At 30.5% G+C, this 24,626-nt stretch overlaps 5 protein-coding genes across 5 annotated transcripts; 3 read left to right on the top strand and 2 right to left on the bottom strand.

Annotated features, from left to right (window-relative positions):
• Positions 1-41: 41 nt before the first annotated feature.
• PPL_11123 (protein-tyrosine phosphatase 3) lies at positions 42-2,469 on the bottom strand (the record flags this gene model as incomplete). Its single annotated transcript, XM_020581881.1, has 6 exons — positions 42-233; positions 307-413; positions 549-666; positions 749-1,132; positions 1,206-1,304; positions 1,372-2,469. 6 exons carry the CDS (start codon positions 2,467-2,469, stop codon positions 42-44), a joined length of 1,998 nt encoding a protein of 665 aa, XP_020427751.1.
• A 204-nt stretch (positions 2,470-2,673) lies between these two features.
• On the bottom strand, positions 2,674-3,780 carry syf2 (pre-mRNA-splicing factor SYF2; the record flags this gene model as incomplete). The annotated part of the gene is made up of 4 exons (XM_020581880.1): positions 2,674-2,839; positions 2,922-3,105; positions 3,180-3,427; positions 3,518-3,780. The coding sequence occupies 4 exons, from the start codon at positions 3,778-3,780 to the stop codon at positions 2,674-2,676; spliced, it is 861 nt and encodes a 286-aa protein (XP_020427750.1).
• Positions 3,781-4,603: 823 nt separating this feature from the next.
• On the top strand, positions 4,604-11,450 carry PPL_11121 (GRAM domain-containing protein; the record flags this gene model as incomplete). Its single annotated transcript, XM_020581879.1, has 13 exons — positions 4,604-5,437; positions 5,512-5,557; positions 5,632-5,669; positions 5,745-5,930; positions 6,000-6,797; positions 6,938-6,972; positions 7,595-7,619; positions 8,344-8,966; positions 9,055-9,173; positions 9,260-10,414; positions 10,540-10,590; positions 10,889-10,911; positions 11,433-11,450. The coding sequence occupies 13 exons, from the start codon at positions 4,604-4,606 to the stop codon at positions 11,448-11,450; spliced, it is 3,951 nt and encodes a 1,316-aa protein (XP_020427749.1).
• Positions 11,451-11,557: 107 nt separating this feature from the next.
• PPL_11120 (putative acyl-CoA oxidase) lies at positions 11,558-13,774 on the top strand (the record flags this gene model as incomplete). Its single annotated transcript, XM_020581878.1, has 4 exons — positions 11,558-11,889; positions 12,002-13,124; positions 13,187-13,470; positions 13,573-13,774. 4 exons carry the CDS (start codon positions 11,558-11,560, stop codon positions 13,772-13,774), a joined length of 1,941 nt encoding a protein of 646 aa, XP_020427748.1.
• Positions 13,775-21,584: 7,810 nt separating this feature from the next.
• PPL_11119 (uncharacterized protein) lies at positions 21,585-24,080 on the top strand (the record flags this gene model as incomplete). Its single annotated transcript, XM_020581877.1, has 1 exon — positions 21,585-24,080. One exon carries the CDS (start codon positions 21,585-21,587, stop codon positions 24,078-24,080), a length of 2,496 nt encoding a protein of 831 aa, XP_020427747.1.
• Positions 24,081-24,626: the final 546 nt, after the last annotated feature.

The following is a 24,626-nucleotide window of genomic DNA, read 5'->3' as shown; positions in this document are numbered from 1 at the left end:
TCATAGATTCGACAATGATCTACAACCGTGACTTGTATTTATTATAGTTTATCTTGCATAAATGGTCGGTCAGAGTCTTTATAGGGTGCTGCAGGTATTTCAAATGGAATATTCTGATGCCATTTCGGTGGAGTCAGATCATCATATGGTTTTTCATTTAAAAGCAATACTCCTATTTCGAAATTTGAAATATAGAGTTGTGAATTATCTTTTTGTAATCTACCCCATGCAGCCTATCATTATATTATTATAATAATTAATATTAATAACTTTTAGTAAGTGTTTGTTTAATAATCGTTTACATACAGGTGAGAGATTATGACTTCCAACATAAACCCAATCGAATCTAAGCTTATCATTGTGTTCGAATTTCGTTGTTCCTGTGATGATCTTGCTATGTAAGATTAGATTCTCTCTGTGAAGATGTATTGGCTTGATGTGCGACATTGATTTTTTAGGGAATGTTTGATTCTCATAGTTTGCAGACGTCAAGAATAGAATAGAACTACACTTCAATCTAGATGATTTGCCCATAATAAATGAATAACTTGGAAACAGTATATGCAATAAACCAGTAGGATCTACCAATTTTGATTTTGTCAGGGTTTGTGTACTCTCTAAAAATTGTGGACTCCATTTATCATTAACCAATCCGAGTGATGATGTCTTTAATAATTAAATAGTTTGTAGAATGAATGGAATGGATAAGTTTGATTATATCTATGGTATGTCAATGTATTTTACTTACTTGAGAGTGAACTTCTCTTTTCTTTATGATTATTGGAAAGTCAGAGTGTTTTAAATCGTTTTCTTTATCGGTATAGTATTTCTTTAGAATCGAGCGAAGTTGCATATGTCCACATTGATTCATACTGGCACCTCTATGATATCCAGGTATCGAAACGATAAGATGTACTTTGGCGATAGAGAAATCATATTTGTCTAGAAAGGTGTTGGGAAGTGCACAGCTTTTGATAAACAGCTTAAGTGTATCTTGAAATTGAGATGGAGGAGGTTGGCTGTTCACCTTTGGGAAATCTTGAAACCAAATAGTTTGTCCGATATCATCGTAATCAAATCTCGTTGGATTGGCAGATGGAATCACAACTCTAATCGAATCATCGTAAACCAACTTGAAAAAAAGTGATGAACAATTAGTTAGTTTAGTCATATTAAAACTTTTGGTCTTAGTAAATACCACTTACCAACATTAATTTAGAATGTTGACATCCAAAACCACCATTATTCATTGGTGGATTTATAAATAAGATATCTTCATGCTCTGGTGATTGAAATCTTCCAGGCTATTTTTAAATATATATTAATATATGAATTAGAATTATAATACTTATCGAAATCATAATAATTTACCTTTTCATCTTTTAAATTATAATCTTTAATAAAAGTTATTGGTACTTCATTGTTTTGACAAATCTTAATTTGTGATCTTATCCATTTCCAATCTAAAGCAAATCCACTGACCAGCGCTGATTTCATTCCAGGTTTACCAAAGATGTTGAATATATTGATAAAGTTACTCGAATGATTCGTTGGTAGTTGATTAAGATAAAATATTTCACCACTATTATTGACAGATGAACTTCCACTAATAGAGGTATTACTTTTAGGTGAGTTGGATGATGATGATGATGATGTAGTTGTAGTTGTAGTAGTATTATTATTATTCCTATATCCATTTTGTTGTTTGGGACTGTCACTATTACTACCACCTTTATTATTCATTTTTGTCTCTACTAACGATCTTTTTAATACTTCTTGTAAGATTTGATCTTCTTCATCTTCTGTTACGCCAAGATTATTGCTTGATTGTTTTGATTTATTTTTACTATCGTTATTGGTGTTGATTGTGTTTCTTGATTGATATTGATTTGGATGTGAATCTGTTTCTTTATCAGTGTCATCATCGAAATCAAATTCAAAAGAACTATTTAAAGTAATGTGTTTACTACTATTGCTATTACTATTTATATTACTACTGCTGCTACTGTTGTTATTATAATTATTATTATTTTGTTGTTTTATATTAAATTTAGGTTCGGATTCAGGTTCGGTATCATCATCATCGAGATCGATTACAACAACAGAATCTGATTTCTTAACATATAAATTGGTTGATGAAGATCTAACTATATTGCTTGGTTTCGTAGGTGATACTGTTACATTCGGAGCACTGACACTTTTATAAACTTTACTATGACTGCTGTTGTTACTATTATTACTATTATTACTGTTACTATTATTACTATTGCTACTGTTGCTATTACTACTACTACTACTACTACTACTATTAGACTGACTCTTACTATCGAAATTAGCGAAATATTTCAAACGTTTTGCATTTACCGATTCACTTTCATCTTCAGTCTGTTCGTCTTCAGTCTTTTCGATCTCCTCTTGACTATTATCCAAGTCAAATATCAGATCGCTATCAAATACTCTCTTTGACATGTCAATTAGCTAAATATAAAATAAACTAAATAATAATAAAAGTAAATTACAAAATGCATTTGCAAATCTAATTTTTTTTTTTTACTAGAAAGATGCGAAATGACATCAAGATTTCTTGGAAATAATAACTATTCTTTTTTGGATTTGAATTTACAAAATGGTAAATTCTTTAACGTCAATAAAGATAGATTTATTTTATATAAATTAAAGAGATGTACCACGCTCCAAATTCTGACGAATCTCCAATGTGTATTTGTCGTAGGCTCTTGAAACCTTTTTGTTAAACACTCTATTTTGTTCGTTGATCCAACTGACATCCTCATCAGGATTGGTTCCTCTCTTCTTAAAGTTATTTCTTCTTTCCATTTGACTATATTATATTTAATTAATAGTTTGTTTATTAATAAGAATGATCGTTGTATTGTATCTCGGTTTAATTAATTAACACTTACTGTTTCAATAATTCTTGTTTCATTGCATTAACATTTGCTTCTGGTACAAATCCATGTTTTCCATACTCTGTTTCATTGTTGATCTGATCTTTATCTACAAACTCCTTATAATGTTCGGAATTCCTAAATGACTCCATCTCTTTGACTCTCTTCTTATATGAATTATAAATATGTGAATCGGATTCTAAGCAATATAAAAATACAAATAATGTTAACTTTCCATATATTATCATTAATAACAATTAATAATATACTTACGTTTATTATGTACACCTTCAAACTTTTTATTTCCTTTCTTCTTTGCTTTATTCTCTAAATCCGAGGCTAAAGCATTCTTTAGCTTCTCTCTCTCTGGATCACCCCCTTCCTTTTTAATTTCCTCTTCTTCCTGTCGCTTCTTCTCTTCAAACAATTTCTTTTTCTCTTCGGATTCATTCATAGGTCCGTTGTGTATTCTACTATGTTCATCTACAACCGATTTGTATATATTCTTTTTTGCTTCATTTCTTTTTTTTTTTTTTTTTTTTAAAAAAAAACGATTAGTAACAAAGTAGATATAGATATAGAACACATATTGTAAGTATGTATGTAAATACGCTGTACTTACTAATTTCTTTTTTAAATCTATTAGTTTTTGTTGTTGTGGAGTCAATTCTTTTGTGTTGGCATCGTTAATCTTTGATAGCTTAGGTTGTCGACCAAGAGAAAATGTTGCTCTTTCATTCTCTTCTGTATAGTCGAACGCTACAGCATTGAAACTCTTTGGTTCTCTATATTCATCTTTGTGTCTATCTATAATTTCAATCTCCTCTTTCAACGATTCTATTGTTTCATAATCATGCTCAGTGTTGTTGCTCATTATTATTATTACTATTATTATATATCTTTATAAAACTTTAAATTAATCTTATTAATAGCTAATATTAGTAACAATATAAATTCGATAAACAACAATATAAATAAATGAATCTTTATTGATTAATTTTTTTCAATGCTATTTAAATTTTTCAAATTTTCAAAATTTTTTAAAAAATAAGAAACCTAAGTTATTTATATATAACATGTTATTAAACAATTATTAACAGGGTGTAATCACAATTTTATTACTATGAATAAGTTCTTTAATGTCTTTTTTCTTTATTTTATTTTAAGATAAAAAAAAATACAATTGGTGGAGAGGGATTTCTTTATAATAAATTTATTAAAAAAATATTAATTATTTATTATAAAAAAAAAGGGTAAAATCATAATTGTTTTAATTTTAAATTTAAAAGTTGAAAAAAAAAAAAAAACAACAGATAAAACCAAAACAAGATTATATTTGCTTATTGCCTTTGATGACAAAACAAATAGGAACTTGGCTGTGGGTTTGGTTCAAAATTTTTTAAAATAATGCAAAAATTGCCAATTTTTAAAAGATATTTAGTTTTGCAAACCTTTCTTTTGGGTTTTTAAAGCCCAATTTTTGTTTAATTTTAATAAAATTACTTCAAAAAAGATTTTTAGATCGATAATTATGATTATTCATCTGTATCGAATCGATCAATTTAACAATAACATATCATTGCACTCTTGATTTTATTTATTTTAGTTTGTCTTTTACATTTTTTTTTTTTTAATATTTTTTTATTTGTATAGATAGTTAGTAGCTTAGTGATAAAAAGTTATAAGTTATTTATATAATGTTTAATAACAGTGATACAAATAATAATAATAATATTAAGAATGAAAATAATGATAAAAATGAGGAGTTGAATGCGGTAGCGCCATCTGAAGAAACATTCTCCAAGAGAGCCAATAGAATAGTATCACTGGTCATCGATAACAAAGAACACCTCGAGGAGGAAGAAGATGACAGTTCATTCTCTGAAACTTCATCAAGTGGTGATGACGAAGAGGAGGATGAAGAACGAAACGATGGATTTACAGAGACTGGTTTCTTTAAGATTTCAACTGCTTCTATACCAACCAATACTGTTACCAACACTACCACTGCTATTCCACTCTCTGAAAAAACCAACAACAATATCAATAACAATAGCAACAACATTAATATAAATATTACAACAAAACCAAGAAGCAGTAGTGTAGAGTATTCTGCATCACCATCCAAACTCAATAATCCTTACAATGTAACAAGCGCACATACCACTAGTGATGATTCCAATTTGGGCGAGAGTGACTTTAAATCGAGAAGAGAAGTGCGTTCCTCTTCTAGTGTAGCGGCTCCACCAAGTGGTGGTTGGACTCGTGGAAAGATTACTCCATCCAATTCATCATTGCAACTTAGCGGCGGGAATGACAGTGAAGCCGATGGAAATAAGACATCACTAAATAGGGGTTCGAGCAGACTATTCACTGGAACAGCATCTAGAGGTGGTTTGGCAAGTTCCAAAAAGTTTGTTAATCCCTCACACTACTCAAGCTCAGTAATGGTTCCAGTCGACAAATCATCTCAATTCTCACTTGTTATTTCATCAACAGAGACTGTTGAAACTTCGAAAAAGTCATATACTGTAATTATTATATTGATTCTTTTATTTTTATATTATTTTATCTAATTTTAAAAAATATTTATATATTATATTAGGTTTATGTTATTAATGTAAAAAGTAATGATATTGTTTGGACAATCGGTAAGTATAATTCTTTTAAACTTTGGGAACAAAACAAAATTAGTTTCTAATTTTCTTTTATTATTATTAAAAAGTTCGTAGATATAAACATGTTAGAGCATTCTCATTAAAAGTAAATATTAATTTTTATTAAAGTAACTGTAATTACCTTTGAAAATTAATTTTTATTTTAAATATAACAATTTAGATTCAAAATGAAGTACCATCATTAACAGCATTTGACTTTCCATCGAAAAAGATCATTGGAAATATGAATCCTCAATTTATTAAACAAAGATGCAATCAATTGCAACTGTTTTTCAATGCAATATGTGAATCTAATTTAGCGAAACAGTCAAGAAATCTCAAAGTGTTTTTAGATCCAAACTTTTCAGTATGTTGACAATGATTAGAGTTCCACATTAATATTACAAACTAATTTTTTAATTATTTATTCATTTAGCCATCGCTTAAGTCAATAACTAATCCATCAAAAGAAGGATATTTATATTTACTGATACAGAGGAGTAGTTTGTCGAGAAAGAAAAGAAAGTGGAAAAAAGTATATTGTGTGGTGGTCAATGCCAACCTTTTCTTTTGGAAAACTAGGAATCAATATGCAGAAGCAAAGGGTGTCATCAATCTAAGACATGCCACAGCAAAGATAACGCATACTCTCGATAAGCTATGCGTTGAGGTAAAGATACAGGAGGCTGACAGTGGAGCTATCAGACACAAGCAATTCAAATCTTCTGTATCGTCCAACTCTCTTGCACTAAGTTGCACCGGGTCAAGAGAGGAGGATCAAGACGAAGAGAAATACTTTTTATGCTCAGAGTCTGAGCAGAAATTGGTACAGTGGTTAGAGACAATCAACAAAGAGATCAACACTGCACAAAACAATCTGACAGCATCAATATTATTCATGCAACAACAACAACAACAACAGCATCAAGCAATCACACCTATTCCAAACTCAACCTCCACAACAACAACAACAGCAACAACAATAACGACTGTAAATATCCCAGCGCCACCACCCATACCATTGTCACTTAGTAGAAGTGTACTATCTAAATCAATGAAACTCGACAGTAGTTTATCGAATTCACAACAACGTCAACTTAAAACTAATCCAGTACCTGTTAAAAACAATCAACAACAAGATGGTGACAGTAATAACAATAACATTATGACAGAACTACAGGATGAGTCATCATATCGTGTGTTTATTCAGAATCAAGAATGGTCAATTGACAATGTAAGTTATAACGATACTCATTATCATCACCAACAATATTATTATTTTATTTCTATTTGATATCAAATAGGTCATAGTAAAAATCTATTGATCATAGTTAGTCGTAAAGTAGATATGGTCATAACCATCATCGTTAATAGCATATCGTTGATTCAACAACTCGATTTAAATTCGTGTATATATATATCAAAACATCATTCATCATCATCAGAATATCTAAAAATAATAACAAAAACAGCAACTATATTATTAGTTTATTTGTATGTTTGTTTTAAAATCGAAAGTGTACATTGGATTGAACAAATAATCAATCTATTACGATTGTAATCATCATGATTGAAAAAAAACAAACTAAATTTAAACACAACATAGACAATAACAATATCACAGTGATACTGAAATTGGAAATAACATACAATCATTGATCAAAATAATATTACTCAGAAGTAAAGATAGAATACTGTATTTTATTTTTTTATTAGTATTTAAAGTAGTGACATCCATATTTAAGTATAAAAAAAAATAGTAAATCTGATGGTATAAAATAGAAATTAATTATATATGACCAATCAGGTATATGACCACATACATACCATTTCTATTTCTGTGTTAAACAAAACTCTCCATAAACCACAAACACAACATAAAAAAAAAACATAAAAATACCACACCAATCATCTTCACAACCACACAAACACCTGTTCATTGTGTTACTACATTATCATTACATGTTGGTTTGTTTTTGTATTTTAATTGTTATTGTTACTGTTATTGTTAATTTTTATTTTTTGTAATAGATTTGCTGAATTAATTATATCAGTAGTGTGTGTGTTAAATTAATTGAATCGATTATGATTCAGTTCAAAAAATAGAGATGATAATGATCCTTTCATGATGTCTATGAATGTGATTGTAGGTGATGATGGATGGGTTAGAGAGAATGTGTTGTTTGACTGTAGTTGGTTATAATTTTTTTTTTTGTTTTAAAAAAGTTATATATTTATATTTTTTTAATCTTTAACATTGGAATATATATATTATCAAACTGTGTGTGTGTGTTTGTATATGGTATGTGTTTGTTGTGTTTACTTATTTATGTGTAGGTGGTAGGTTGTTGTTCATCATCAATTTATTAAAAGTAAAATGGTGTTGATTTTCAGCTGTTGTTGTTGTTGTCCTTTTTTTTTTTAGTTATACAATGTGTTTGTTTTAAAAAACATATGCTTAATTTGGTGGTGTACTTGGTGTTAATGGCCAACAAGTAACAGCAGCTCTTTCTCTTTTTTTATTTTATTTAAATGAAAAGAGTTCATTAACAACAAAACATTAATCGATTACATATTTAAATTCATTAACCTAACTAAACTATTTTGCAACCTAAATCTCCAACAACAAACATTTCCAACATTATTAATACCACTTCACCAATAATTATTAATATTTTAATTTCACAACTTAAAACTTAATAACTATTATTATATTTATTATTACTTTACTTACTAATTTAAATTTATATTTAAATCATCGAAATCATCACCAACCACAGGATAAAGGAAAAGGATATAAACCAACTAAAGATACAATCAATTTATTAGAAGCAACTCTATCTTATAAATCTGTATATAATCAAGAATCAACTATTCAACAAAAAAATAATAACAACAATAATAATTTAGATTTAAATATTAGTAATAATAATAGTAATAGTAATAGTAATAGTAATAACTCTACTTCAACATTTGTAATGGCAACACCAAGTACATCATCTATTCATCCATCATTTTCACCGATTGCATTGGGTGTTTCAAAGATTCCAAATACACCATCGTCAAGCAATATTCCAAAGCATTTGATTGACAAACTCAAATCAAAGAGCAATGAAATCATTCTATTGCCATCCGAGAATATTGTTTTCTACAGTGAGAGTATCATTCATGTGCATGGCAACAGTGGTACCATTGGACGTATCACTCTCACCAACTTTAGATTATATTTTGCACCATACTATGGCAGCAAGATGAGCAAGAAGTGCGAGACCGAAGGAATATCAGTTCCTCTAGGAATGATCGAAGACATTGTCAAGTGCACAGGATTCACTCCCGACAAATTGAAATACTATGCATTTGAAATCAAATGTAAAGATTTCCATAGAATTAGATTTATGCATTTGTAAGTTTACAAAAAAAAAAAAGTCAAACTTTAAATTGAACAAATCAATCATATATATTATTTGAATACTAATTATTTTCTAAAATAGACCTGGATCATCACAACAAAAAGCAAACTCTAGACTCTATGAAATATTTGAACCATTAATTTTCAGTTCAGAATATTCAAAACTATTTTGTTTTGCTTCAAATAATATATCAAATTTAGGTAAGCATATAATCATTTAATAATTTTATTTGATTGATTGTTAACAATTATATTTTCCTTTCTATAATTATTATTATTATTTGTAGATCAAAGTAAAGGATGGAATATATATAATCCTTCAGAAGAATATCAGAGAATGGGTATACCAAATGAATCGTGGAGAGTTACAAATTTCAATAATGATTATTACTATTCACCAACCTATCCATCAACGATGGTCGTGCCAAAGAGAATAACAGATTTGGAGTTGATCAATATTACATCGTTTAGAAGTAAAGGTAGATTGCCCGTGTTGGTTTGGAAACATCCAAAGGAATATGCTGTTATCGTTCGATCTTCTCAACCTGTGATCGGTGTCACTGGTAAACGATGTCTCGAGGATGAGAAACTAATTGAAAACATTCGTCTTGCAAACTTGGATTCCGAACGTGTATATATTATGGATGCCAGACCACAGATCAATGCAGTTGCCAACCAAGTCATGGGTATGGGTTACGAAGGTACCAAATCAACGTACAGCAACTGCGTCTTGAAATTCCTAAACATTGAAAACATCCACAAGATGCGTGAAGCCCAAAAGAAACTATTCAAAACCTCGATGTACGAGAAGGAATACGATCGCTATCAGCTCAAACTGGAAAAGGCAACCAACATATGGCTCGAACATATTCGCTCGATTCTCTGTGGTGTCACCGAGATTGTCGATGTCATCCGCTATCTCAAATCCTCTGTAATCATTCATTGCTCCGACGGCTGGGATCGTACCAGTCAGTTGTGCGCACTCGCCGAACTCCTACTCGACCCTGCCTATCGCACGATCGTCGGCTTCCAAAAGCTGATAGAGAAAGAGTGGCTTTCGTTCGGCCACAAATTCGAGTCGCGTATTGGCCAGGGGTCCAGAGTGGAGAAGCACACCGCCATCGAACACTCACCGGTGTTCCTTCAGTTTATCGATTGTGTCTATCAGATATTGATACAGAATCCACAGCGTTTCGAATTCAATCAACAGTATCTCATGGAGATCATTCATCATCTTTACAGCTGCCGATTTGGAACGTTCCTCTACGACAGTGAAGCGGAGCGTGTCACCAACGAACTCTCTAAAAAGACACAAAGTCTCTGGAGCTACTTAAATGCACATACATCACAGTGGCGTAACTCTAGCTATCAATCAAACCCCGAAATACTCTCAGTCGACACAATGAATTTACAATTATGGAATCAATATTACCTTTATTGGCGTAATTTCCATGGATTCCTATAATATTTATTTTATTTAATAAAACACATATAAATATATTTATTTTATACTTTTTTCTCTTTTTTTTTAATCCAAAACCATTAAAAATTCTAAACTTCTAGATAGTTTTAACAAAATCTGAGGGTCTAAAAGTATCTTTTGATGAACAAAGAATGAGTAATTATTTTGAATTTCTTAATTTCTTGAATCTTTTGTTTAAGCAATTTAAATTGATAAATTGTACAACGACGCTATTATAATTATTCTGACATCAACCATAGATTGCCCAATCCACAAAACAAAACATTCGCAATTGAATTTCTTTTTTAAGAAAATATTTGAAATTTCGCTCATTACAAATTTTCAACCTTTATAAAAAGGGAATTAATGATGACATTAAGATATTTCTTCCTCTACAATTTTCCAGTTTTTTTGCATTTTCGATTATTTTTTTATTTTTTTATGTTTTTTTAAGATCAAAAAAAGGAAAAAAATGTTGTAATTCTTTTGATAATCGCTTTTCAAAAAAAAAAAAAAACAACAACAACATCACAGTTCAATAAATTTCGAAAATAAATATTATTATACTTTTGAATCTAAACAAATAACTCTTTTAATTATCATTTTCTTAAAGTAAGTATATAGATAAGCGATTAATATAATTGTTTATCATTGTTGTGTATATATTAAATCCAATGCACACTTGTTGCCCACATCCACATTTTTCAAAATTGTTGAGAACACTTCACAACATCAATATCACATAATTTTTGTACGAACCACCTAGATGATAATTATTCAAAAGTTTCGATTGTGTGCTTATTTTGCAAAGTTAATTAATGGAGGGAAAATAAACAAAAATATATAACACAAGTGTTGTTGTTATTATTATTTTCAAATTCAACAAAGTAGTACTTAACTATAGTTTATATTTTATTTTGTCATAATAGAAAAACTATTATTTTTATATTATTATTATTATTCAAAGAATTTAAAATTAATTTTATTTATTTATTTAGATAGGTTTAGATAGTTAGTTTAGGTTTAGTTTAATAGATAGAAAATTTGTTGTTATATTAGTATTAGTATTAGTATTAGATTAGATATTGTAAAGTAGATAGAACGAAATATCAAAAACAAAAAAATGGAACAAAATTATGATAGAATTAAATCAATCATTGCACATCTGTTGCCATTGGAGATCTCAAATACCAATGCATCAGTCGATGCAGCACCAGCAATCACAGCTGAGAAACCACGTGCACAAATCCCAAAGTGGAACAAAGACGAACTCCGTGATTACTTGGAATCCAACCCATCATACAAACAAGTGAAGCAAAATCTTCAAAACTTCCTCAAAGATCCAATCTTTGCTCCAAAATACAACATGAACTGTGAGCAATGGAGAGAGGTAACTCTTCAAAGATCAATCAAAGTTATCAACTCTGGTTTAATTTCATTAGCTGAATTCAATAGGTAAGTTATTACAATCACATGTGATCATTCATTCATTATGATCAGTCTATCTATCTACCTAATTGATTTCTAACATTCAAATATAATAATTATTATTATAATCTTATAATAGAGATCCAATGAAATATTTATTATCAATGGAATTGTTAAATCTTTCGGATCCATCGTTATCAGTAAAGCTTGGTGTACACTTTTCATTGTTTGGTAACGCAGTTCTCAATCTTGGTACAGAGAAGCATCATTTGAAGTATATTAAGGATATCGATACCTGGAAGTTACCTGGTTGTTTCGGTATGACAGAGTTGGGTCACGGTTCGAATGTGCAGGGTGTCGAAACCACCGCCACCTACGACAAGGACACACAGGAATTCATCATCAACACACCATCGGACTCTGCACAGAAGTTCTGGATAGGAAATGCTGCCCTCCACGGTCAGGCATGTGCCGTTTTCGCACAACTCTATATCGGTGGTGTTCACTACGGTGTACATGTATTCGTCGTACCCATCAGAAACGCCGACGGATCGACCGCAACCAACGTCAGAATCATGGACAACGGTTACAAGCTCGGTTTGCAAGGTGTCGACAACGGACGTCTCTGGTTCGACAACAAGCGAATCCCACGTGATAACCTCCTCAATAAGTTTGGTGATGTCATGCCAGACGGATCGTACGTAACATCGATTCCAAGCAAGAACAAGAGATTCGGATCGATGGTTGCACCGTTGGTCGGTGGAAGAGTCTTGATCGCATCGTCTGCATTGAACGCTGCCAAGCTCTCATTGATCATCGCCATTCGTTATGCGTATGCACGTCGTCAATTCGGATCGAAGGGTAACGAGATTCCAATCATCCAGTATCTCACTCATCAACGTCGTCTCTTCCCATTGATTGCAGCGACCGTCGCATTGAACTTCCCAGTTCTCCAGCTGAAGCAAATCTACTGTGAGCCAAACAAGACACCACAGAACGTCAAGGATGTACATATCTGGGCATCCGGTCTCAAGGCTGTCGTCAGTTGGCACAAGACTCACACTCTCCAACAGGTCAGAGAGTGCTGTGGTGGTCAAGGTTTCAGTGCATTCAATCAAATCGCAACATTGAAATCCGATCTCGAAATCGATATGACCTACGAAGGTGATAACCATGTACTCCTTCAACAAGTTGCCAAGAATCTCTTGGTAGAGTTACAAAAGGGAAGATACACTGTTACACTTCCAAATCATGGTGTAAAGGTAAGTTTTTATTTCATCTTAGTTATTCAATTCAAGCTTACTGACACTGTTTGTCTCTCTAGATTCAAAATTCAGACTTCCAAATTCAATGTTTCAAATGGAGAGAAAGTCATTTGGTTCAAACTCTTTCATCAAAGATTATGAGTGCTTTGGATGTAGGTGTTGGATTGGAACACTCTTGGAACGACAACTTGGATGTTATTACAGCTCTTGGTAAGGCATACATCGAGAGAATCACTTTGGAATACTTCCAAGCTGCAATCAAGAAGGCATCAGCCAATCTTCAACCAGTATTGGAACTTTGCAGAAACTTATACTTCTCATCAAGAGTTGAAAATGATTTAGGGTAAGATTTCAAAATTAATAACAATAATAATAATAATAATAACAATTAGTAATCAAAATAATTTTAAACTAACAAATCACTTAATCTTAATATTTATTATAGTTTCTTCTTATGTAATGATGGTCTCACACACGAAACAGGATTAAAGATTCAAGAGAGTGTAAACAAACTTTGTGGAGATATGTTACCAGTTGCATTGGATATTGTCAACTCATTCGATATCCCAGAGCAATTCGTTCATGCACCAATTGCTAAACCAGACTATATTCAAGAGTTTAGATATGGACTTGAGAGAAATTATTAACTTTTGAAGTGATAATAACTCAAAAATGTTTTATAATATAAATAAATAATAATAGCTATTTAATTAAAAAAAAAAAAAACATCTTCGAACAAATGTGTACCATTTGTGGGCTTTTTTTTTTTGAAAATGATCAAAAAGGAAAATTTTTATATTTATTTTTTAATATCTAATTTATTACACTTTTTTGATCAATGTGTAACGGTTTTTAAATAACTAAATATCTTATTATCTTTGATCAATCACACGGTGATGAGGTGGGTGGGTGTAAGACCTACACCACCACACTGTTATTAATCAATTTGTGATTTAGAAGTGGTTTTGTACGATATTGATTGGGATAATTGGTTTTTGACCAAAAAGGCATGTGTTTGATTTGAAAAGGTTTTTCAAAGATAAGTGTGATGATCGAACACACATTTAATTAATTTTTCAAAGAGGTGGATGATAAAAAAAACAACAACCTAAAAAAGTTCCGATTCACAATGAAAGAATGAGGTTTGGCTAACCCCAATCCACACTGTTTGGTATCATATTTTTCAATTCCGAATGCAATCAGGGTTTTTTTTGAGGTTTGGATTATCAGACCATAACAATCACTCTTTTCGAAACTGAGAAGAGTTTTTTTTTTTATTTTTATTTTTTTGTTTTGCATATTTTTTTTCATTTCTTATTATTGTTGTGTTTTTTCAATAAAAATCAAAAGCCTTCCCACCCACATCCCAAAACAAAAAAAAAAACAACAAAATAGTTTTTAACAATAAAAACCAAAATGATAAAAATCAAAAACACACATACCTCACTGCATGATATTATTGCCAATCATATTGTGTGTTATGAATGAGTGCAAAAAGATATTTCACAAACTGTTTTCTTAATGATTTAATTAATGTTTTTTTTTTTTTTTTTTTTTCTTGTTGACAATCATGGGGACCTGTCCCCTTAATGACTCCTACTTTTTCTCCAATTAATTAAAAACATACGGAATTGAAGTGGTTGTGTGTATTAGAATAGAAGTGTATGTCCATCAATCAAACAATTGATTAAAGTTATCAATAAGTGTTTTATTTTATATTATTTATTATTTATTATTATACAAGTGTAGAGAAGAGAGTATATCGTAGTTATATTTAATTGTAAGACTATTTTAAAAACAGATTTCAAAGTAGTTAGTTAGTTAAAGAAGAGTAAAAGTAGAAATAATAGTAATAATAAATAAAAAAGAAAAAAAAAAAAAAAAGAAAAAAAGAAAGAGAGACTCATTATATATATTATTTATTTATTTATATCTTTTTATAAACCAAACTTCTTCCTCTTTCTTGTTGTGACACCCACATCAACAATCATTTTTAATTAAAAAAAAAAAGTTCTAAAAAAAACATCATTTTTAATTTAAATCAGAAAAACTCCATTTTTGAAAAGTGTAGATAAGATATTTTTTTATTATTTATTTATTTATTTATTTCAACAAAACTGTACATATCTACATTTATTTCCTACTTCACTCATTCCTGTAATAGTAGATTAAATTTAATCATTCTTTAAATATATAATAATCATATATATAAATTATTTTGTCACACCAGAGTTTCTTATAGTCAACTAGCTCAAAAGTAACTCTGGATACTAGTATCAACTTTAGGTAATGTATCAAATTATTTATATGAGTTATCCATTTCATTGCAGTTACACATTTGTTATTCCATCCACACCCCTGATCATTCTCCAAAAAAATGATAAAATTCATCTGGTGAACTATTTTGTAACCTGATATTGTGTTTCATTTGTTGGACATATCTAATTAATTCACCTTCACAGTCCTGGACTTCCAACTATAATAAAAAAAATTTCCAACCGACTTCTCCATACCAATCCAAATTGGTTATTGTTTTTAGAATAGATGTGGTCCTTATAATAAATATATCTAATATGATCGCCTTCATCTAAACCAATCTGCCACCAATAATTTTATTTTCACCAACTGACCAACTAACTACAACACCCACCTTTATCAATCTTGACTGGCAAATTATATTATAGTCTTACATTAGTTGTTTTAATCCTGACCTAAGATCACAAACCAAACAGTCACAATAAATAATAGTTTGATAATATCTTTGAGATTTAAAATAGATTATATTTTTATCCACTTTTAAAAAAACATTACCATTTCCTATCCGAGAATATATTTATATTTATATATATTCGACTCAATTTATATATTCTGAATTATAATATAATCAATATGGTGCTATTATTAATTATAAGATATCTTGTGCAATCGTTTTCATCATAAATTTAAAATATCATGATAAAACAACAATAATATTTAAAGCTTACATTGTTTTCATATTCACCTTTTAAAATTTAATTGAATCGAAATTCTTTTTGTCATTACCAAAAGAATATCTATTGTTGTGATCTTTTGTACACTATTTTCACTGTATCAGATATCTCCAATGGAATGTTGTTTTTTTCAGTTATTTTGATCACCCAAGATGTACATCATGGGAGGGATAGTTATTTGACTTGCAATAGGAAAATATTTTTATTTGAGGATTGCATGATGATAAATCACTTTCCATATTTATTCTCCAATAATGTCTATACACTTCAATGGAAATGGTATCGTTCCTTTTGTCTTTTAAACGAAGAAACCACAACACTATTATTATTATGCATATATATCAATAGATTGTAACACAAAAATGATAAACACTACAACAAACAAATTTGATATCTATTCTTTTTTTGTTTTTTTTTTAAAAAAAAAGGGTTTTGGTCTCATTCTTCACCATTATAAAATGTTTGTTGTTGTTGTATACTTCATCTCTTTTTATTATGGTCATCATAATGACATGAAACCATTCTGCAGTGTGTTTATGCCCCACCACAATATAATAATCACAATTACCACAAATTTATAAAAATTCTATTTAAAAACACATAATTTGGAAAGATTTTTGAATGTGTTACCATTATTCACACCACAATAAAATAATTGTACAATTAAAGAAGGAGGAGTAGTAGTATAAGAGTGGTGTAAAATTGCAATTTTACTATTTTAAAAAAAAATTTAAGAATTATAGGTTAAGTAAGAACTCATACCTCCAAACTTAAACTACAAAGCCAATGTTTTAAATAACCTTTTCAAAATCCAAAAGTTATCATTTCATTTAAAATATTATACTACTAATTAATTGACACAAGTTACTACAGAGTAAATAATCATAAAAAAAGTTTTTTTTTTTTCAAAAAAACATTTGTTAATCTTTTCAACAACCAATCATAATTAAATACCATCCTCAAATTTAACACCACAACAATCTAATCACCAGACACACGATTTTCTTTTTATAAATTTTTTAATTGAAAAAAAAAAAGTCCGCACCTTTCATTTTTTTTCATTTTGTTTTTATTTTTGTTTTGTCAAAAAAATATCTATTTTATTCAAAAGATGGTTGCTTGAAGATCACACAATCAATCAGTTGTTGTTTTTGTTGTTTATTTCAATTGAAATTTAAAATTGATATTTCTGTTCATCAAAAACAATCATTATTTTAAATTTAATTTAATATTAAGATTTATAAATTATTTTTTTTTGAAATCAAACTAACCCCTATCGTTTCTCTCTTTTTCTACATTTTATAAACAATTTCCAATGTAGTGTGAATTATCACATTGATAGGTTCATTCTAAAATAGTGAAATTATTTCAATTTCCCAAGCAAAGTTAAAACCTACCTATTATTATTTATTGATCTCCATCTTTCTATAATATATATATTAAATCAAGCTTAATCCTTCCAGCCACCAATCATATTATTATAATAACAACAACAACAGCCATATATTATTTATCCAAAAACCATTATTTATAAAGAAGCAATAGTAGCAAGCAAAACAAAACAAACAATAAGGTAACTATAGTCAACTCTCAATTTAAAACACACAACCCCCAATTTCATTTTCGTAGAATTTAAACATTGCGTTTGGAACAATTAGTAAAAAGCAGATTTAGTAGATTGGATTTAATAGTAGTAGTAGCAGTTACAGCATTGACCAATAGCAAATATCATTTATTGTGTGGTTTGATTTTATTTATTTATATTTTCACAATGTACAAATTATATAATATTTCATGTAATTTGGTAGTTAAAAATTACACATCATTACATTGCTTCTCTTCAACACTAGAACAATGATCTCCTATGATCCCTATAGTGAGTTCTTACTAGTGAAGCAATCTTTCCACCCATATTAAAGTCCGTGTTATTTAAATATTGGTTGTGGAATTCATGGAATTGAAATACATTTTTGGAAAGAGATATTTCAACTGAATATCACTCTTCTTCTTCTTCTTCTGTAATTTATATATATAGGTTCAGATTTTTCCAAATATCTATTTTTGGTAGTCCTATATACTACATCATCATTGGATTTTATAACATCAATTCACCAGACACTTCAGCATCAATTGAATTATTTCTGTTATTGATGATGGTATTCAACAATCATAATTGTTGAATTCACCACTGTTTAAACATTCCCAACTTTTATTGTTGTTATTCCACACCACTCTTAATTATAGATGGATGACGAACAACATGGTTTTTGTTGTCTTTTTTATAATAATATATTTGTTTTATACATTCAGTATCTTCCAGAGACACCACTACCACCCACACTGTCCACTGTTATTTTTATCATCATTATATTTGAAATCCCAATGGCAAACACTATTATCCACTTGTATAAAATCACTATCGTAATTTTTAACAATACATCTACTATATTGATATGATGTGTGTTGAATTGTGATTCTATATGATTTTACTACCACTCTTCATAACCACATGCACCAAACACCATAATATAATAAATCATAATGATTATAGCAAAATCAAGTTAAAGGTATACAAAAGATATCACAATAGTATGTCACTAGTTCTAAAGAATGGTCGAATAGATAAAAACAAAAAGAAGGCTTTCATAAGCTGTTTTATATATCTAATATCACTCACCCAACAAACACACAAGAGTGTGTAATTCACCTTTTGGTGAGTGAAACTACATTAATCTTCACCCAAATTCACTGTGTGATTTCGAAATTTAATACAACTGAAAATTTAGGTCACCTTGCAAATGTATATTGTTATTTTATATATTTATAATAACAGAAAAAAAAAATAATTAATTTCATCATCATGTGGTTAGTGAATAAAAAGTTACTATTTCAGTTTCTATCATCACACACATACACACAACATTAATTAACACACACACACACACACACACACACACACACACACACACACACACACACACACACACACACACACACACACACACCTTGAAGCAAAATGATCACCATCATCAACCTTTCACTCTTATAATATATCATCTTTATTTCCATACAATCATTAAAAGTAGTATTGAATGATAGGTGAGTGAATGATTGATTTATTGTATGCTATTATTCACTCTGGCCAAGCTAACAGAATATATGATTCATTTCTTATTTATTACACATACAAATCAAATTATTCAACTCACCATCTTCCTTAAATACTTGCACACTTTTACTTATCCAATGTCGACTTAACTCCAAAACAAAATCAAGAATACATACATATTGTGATATAAAAGTGATTTGGAGTCTGTTTTCCAAAAAAGAAAATGAATATAAAAAAAAAGAAAAAAGAAAAACAAACCTCTTCAATTACCAACACTATCAACAAATAAACACACACACTCACTCTCCATATTTTAAATTATATGATAATCCCACTCGCTCAACCCCCACAGTGATATCATCAACCACTCATCTCAATTTCACTATGGTGGGAAAACATATATATCAATTACATTGTTTTGGCAGGAGTACTGACTACCAGGAGTGAACGTTAATTTATTAATTGTGTTACTAGTTATTCAAATGAAATGATAGAGTAAAAGCATGTTTATTCTGTAGTCTTTGTTTAATTAGTTGTTTTTGTCGAGTGATACATCACATTGTCACACAAGTGAAATGAGAGTAATAGTGTTGGCAGCAGTGTTGATGGTATAAGAGGTAAAAGTGTCTGTCTGTAGTTATACGTTTCCAACTAGATATGTGTGTGTGTGTGTGTGTATATTGTGCTTTTATATTATACACTTTAGTTGGTGTGAATGGTCTGTGTTGTAGGTACATCCATAATTAATTTAAAAAACAAATATATATAAATTATATTTGTATTGTGTTTGTCTATATATAAATGTTGTTTTTTAATAGTAATACAATCATTTCAAGCAAAGAGAACACTCCCGCTAGACAGCCAACACCAAGGATTATCATCAACGGGAGGAGGAGTGGTGTGGACTAAGAATTTAGTGGACAGGATTGTGATAAAAGGAGAGGATAGGATTTTTTGTTTATATTTTATTTTATACCTTGCTTTTAGCTCACTTGTTTTGCTGTGTTTGCTTTTTTTTTTTATTATTTTGTTTATTTTTATAATATATCATCAAAAAGAGACAGATAAGAGGAGTGTTAAATTTGAGACAAGAAACCAATATTGGTTTATTAATTTGATTAGTGTACACATTTATATTCCAGTTATTTATCTATCTCAATTAGCAACCAAACAACAAACAAAACAAAACAAACAAATCTTTTTATTCAAATCAACCACAAAGAGACAACTACTATTATTTATTATTTTCAACAAATTTATATTTTTATATTATTACTAATATTAATAATAATATTATTATTAATTATATAAATATAATAATTATATTTTTTTTATAATTAAATTAATTATTTAAATCTTAAATATTTATTTCATTTAAATATATATTTCAAATTTGTTGATTGGTTTGTTTGGATTGTTAATTTGATTTGTATTTGTTCCAACCAAGCAGACTCCACCACTCGGTTTTCCAATATTTATTTTTTTATATCACACTGGATTTTCACATTTTTTTTTCAAAAATACCTATTCCAAATTTAATCCAACATAATCAAACAAACAACCAACCAATCTCTTGATCTATTAAACATCATCATTCATCTGGAAACCATTCAACAACACCAATAATTTATTAATAATCCATTGTGTTCCAATCTGAATTAGCAACCAACCAATAAAAACAAATCATCATCAAACTACTTTTCTTCCCTTTAAGAATTAGAAAAAATGTTTAAACCATCCTTATCAGATACTGTACCAAATTAATATTGTCAAATTTAAACACTCCTCCCTCTCTTTCTTAAAAATCCAAAGAAATCCACCCTCCAGTATTTATTTATTTATTTCCAAATCAATCCATTATTTATTTATTTATTTAATTTATTTATTTATTTTAAAAGCAAAACATAAAAAAAAACCACACAATACCTTCATCCCACAAATCAATCGGTCTTTCTCCCAATGCTATTTATGTGATAGAGCTCACCCATCTTGCTTCTATCATTACTGTACTTTTAATATTAATTTGTGTTTGGTCGTCCTTCCGTCCAGCCATCCACAATTATTTATTTTGTGTAAAATTATTTTATTTATTTTGAGCTCCTCTTTCCAACCATCAACACTATTTATTTTCCAAACGCACCCATCAACAAAATCCTAATAAATAAAAACTACTACTATATTTCCAACCTACTTAATTAAACACAACTCACAAAGTTAAAAAAATTGAAATTTTATTCGATTTTCCAATCTTCCTCATTAACAAAAACAATATAATCATTTCTGGAACTTTTGCACAACTGTTTTTTTTTTATTTATTTATTTATTTATTTTATTTAATCTTCACAACAAAAATCAAAAATGAATATAAGAAATTTTCCATATAATCACCAACTTCACAGTGTTCAAAATAACACATTATCTCCCCCTCCACAACAAACACATCAACAGATTCAAATTCATCATCATCCTCAACAACAACAACATCAACAACAACCTTCAAATAGTAACACTAACACTAATGTGATATTTAATTTTTCAAGTCCTTCTAGGGGAGTATCGAACTCACAACATCTACCACAACAACAACAACAACAACAACTTCCACATCATCAACACCAACATCAAAACTATAAGGAACAACCAACTATTTCAACACAACTACCAACAATTCTTGTAAAGTCAGAACCAACACACACATTCCAACAACCACAATCACCTCATCATATTAATCAACAACAACAACAACAACAACAAACTCAACATTATTTAATTCCTTCGTCTACAAACTCACTCCATGATCAATTTATGAACAACAAATATCAAGAAGTCTATCAACAAATCCATCACCAAAACCACCATCACCAAAACCAACAACAACAACAACAAATAAATACCCCACAACAACCACAACAACAACCATCAAACGACCCATATTATTCAAGACTAACAAATTCTGAAAGTTTGTCAAGTGAAGAATTACACCGACACCACAATAATCAACAGCAACAACAACAACAACAGCAAATATCAACACAACAACAACAACAACAACATTCACACCTTCAAGATCACCCTTCTTCCTCTTTACAACAACCAAATCAGCCTCAACATCAACCAAATATGGCTGGAGTATATTTTAATCCAAGAACCCCAGGATTCCAAATGGGAATGAATTCATTTCCACCACTCGATGGAACCACTCAATTGAACCCTCGATTGACAAGTTCACCGCAATGGTCACCCAACAGATTCGGTCAATATGGTATTCCAACACACTCTGCACCCATGTATTATTTGCCACCAACACAACCAACTGGTCCAGAGTTAGGTCTATTCGCCCACCCCAGTTCCGATGGAAACACACCACACGAACTTCTACCTGGTGACCGTCTGGCACACCTTCCAGTCTATGGATCTATCTCGCCATCTTCACTGGTGGGAATTCCATCGTCATTCCAACATAGCTTCGAGGGTCAAATCAAAATCGATCTCTATCACAAACCGCGTGGTTCCAAAGGCACATGGATGGTCATCAACAGTGGAGATCAAATTCGTGTCACCGAAGGCAAAGGAAAACGTCTAAAAATGATTGTACATAGCGAGCAAGAGCTCACCAAAGTCGGACTTCAAGTTGCACTTCTCGATCTCCAAAATGCCAACGGCAGTCGAAGAGGATCGTCATCCAGTTCCTCCGCCACCTCCTCACCATCCATCGGTTCCACCACACCTGGTTCACCCACGTCCACCACCACAACAACCACCCACAACAACAATAACAATAACAATAACAACAACTCAAATCAAATCCAACCTTCACCGTCATCCAACATGGGACAATCAACTACTTCTTCAGCATCATCACCATCACCAACCACCACCTCAAGCAACTCTTTCCACAATCTCAACGGTCTCAACAGTTCGACTACTGCATCACCATCGCCATCGTCCTTCTCATTGTCATCTCCAACTCAATCACCGACTCAATCACCATCACAGAGTAATATTTCACCATTGATTATCAACAATCCATCGTCCACAGTATCACCGTTCTCTGTATCAATCTCGGTAACTCCACCCTCACAGAATCCAGCACCTGTCTTGCCAATCAACCACAGTAGCCAACTTCCTCAGCCCGATCCACAAGGTCTCTCGGTGGAATCGGTGCGTGTCTACCGATATCCATCGATGGCACAAATCCCACTGTCCGCAATCGAGTTGGAATTAAAGTTGGCCAAACTCTCCAAGCGTCTCTGCATAGTGATGGCAGCACAGTCCAAAGATGGAAACAACTACGAAGGAAGATCAGTTGACTTTTTCGCTCATAACAATGGTAAACACAATGCCAATGCATTGAACAGACAAAACAGTACAAGAAGAGGTCCCTATTCTTCACCGACGATCTCTGGTGAGGTTGGATCGCTCAGTCCAACTCAACAACACTCACTGAACAACTCCACCGGGTCGTCGCCAATCAGCTCATCCGAACGTGCCAAGAAAACCAAGACACCCCCAAGATCCAATAGCACAAACTCACTCAACACTATAGCTGGACACTCTAACAACAACAGCAGCAGTAGAGGACAACTACGAACTGCATCACCACCAGCCCACCACAACAACAACAACAACAATAACAACCACACCAGCGGCATCCATCAAGAAAATCATCCACCATTGCCAGAGATCCCAATACCTCCAACAGCAATAGACTTTAGTCACAACCCACAATGGCAAACTTTTCAAACACACCTCTCTGGCCAAATTGACCAATCGTGGCACGATAACTTGCCACTCTACCAACTACAGCCACCTCCTCCCCCACATCCATCTTTTGCGAATGACAAACATTCATAGATTAAATTTATTTTTGGAATTCGAATCATGTTGAACAGAGTTCTTCAAATCAATAAATTCAATACAACATCAACCAACCAACCAACCAAACATTTCAATAATTTATAAAAAGAATCAAAAAAAAAAAAAATAAGAAAAAAAAAAACAACAAAAAAAAAAAAAAAAAAGAATATTTATATATATAAAATAATAATAATTTATACTATTTATTAAAAAACCTATCAACCTTCAAAATTATTTATTTAAAAACCAAAAAAATAACCTCCAACAACTTGTATGTTAAAAATGGCAGTGTAAAAAAAAAAACAACTATTTATTCAGAATCATTCTTCCTTCCCCAACTCCCTAAACAATGACTTCTTTGTTATATAAAATCTTTTTGACCAATTAATAAATTGATTGGACTTTATTATATTTATAAAAAAACTTATTATTATTATTTTCTTATTTGAGTATTGAGATGAATCATTATTCATAATATTTACCTGATTGACGATAAATAAATAAAAAACTCAAGAAAACAATAAAAGTAATTGATATGTACAT

Source organism: Heterostelium album (genome assembly GCF_000004825.1).
Source record: "Heterostelium album PN500 unplaced genomic scaffold PPL_contig20, whole genome shotgun sequence".
Lineage (NCBI taxonomy): Eukaryota > Evosea > Eumycetozoa > Acytosteliales > Acytosteliaceae > Heterostelium > Heterostelium album.
The sequence above is the reverse complement of the archived record's forward strand: the minus strand, read 5'-3'. Positions and strand labels throughout refer to the sequence as shown.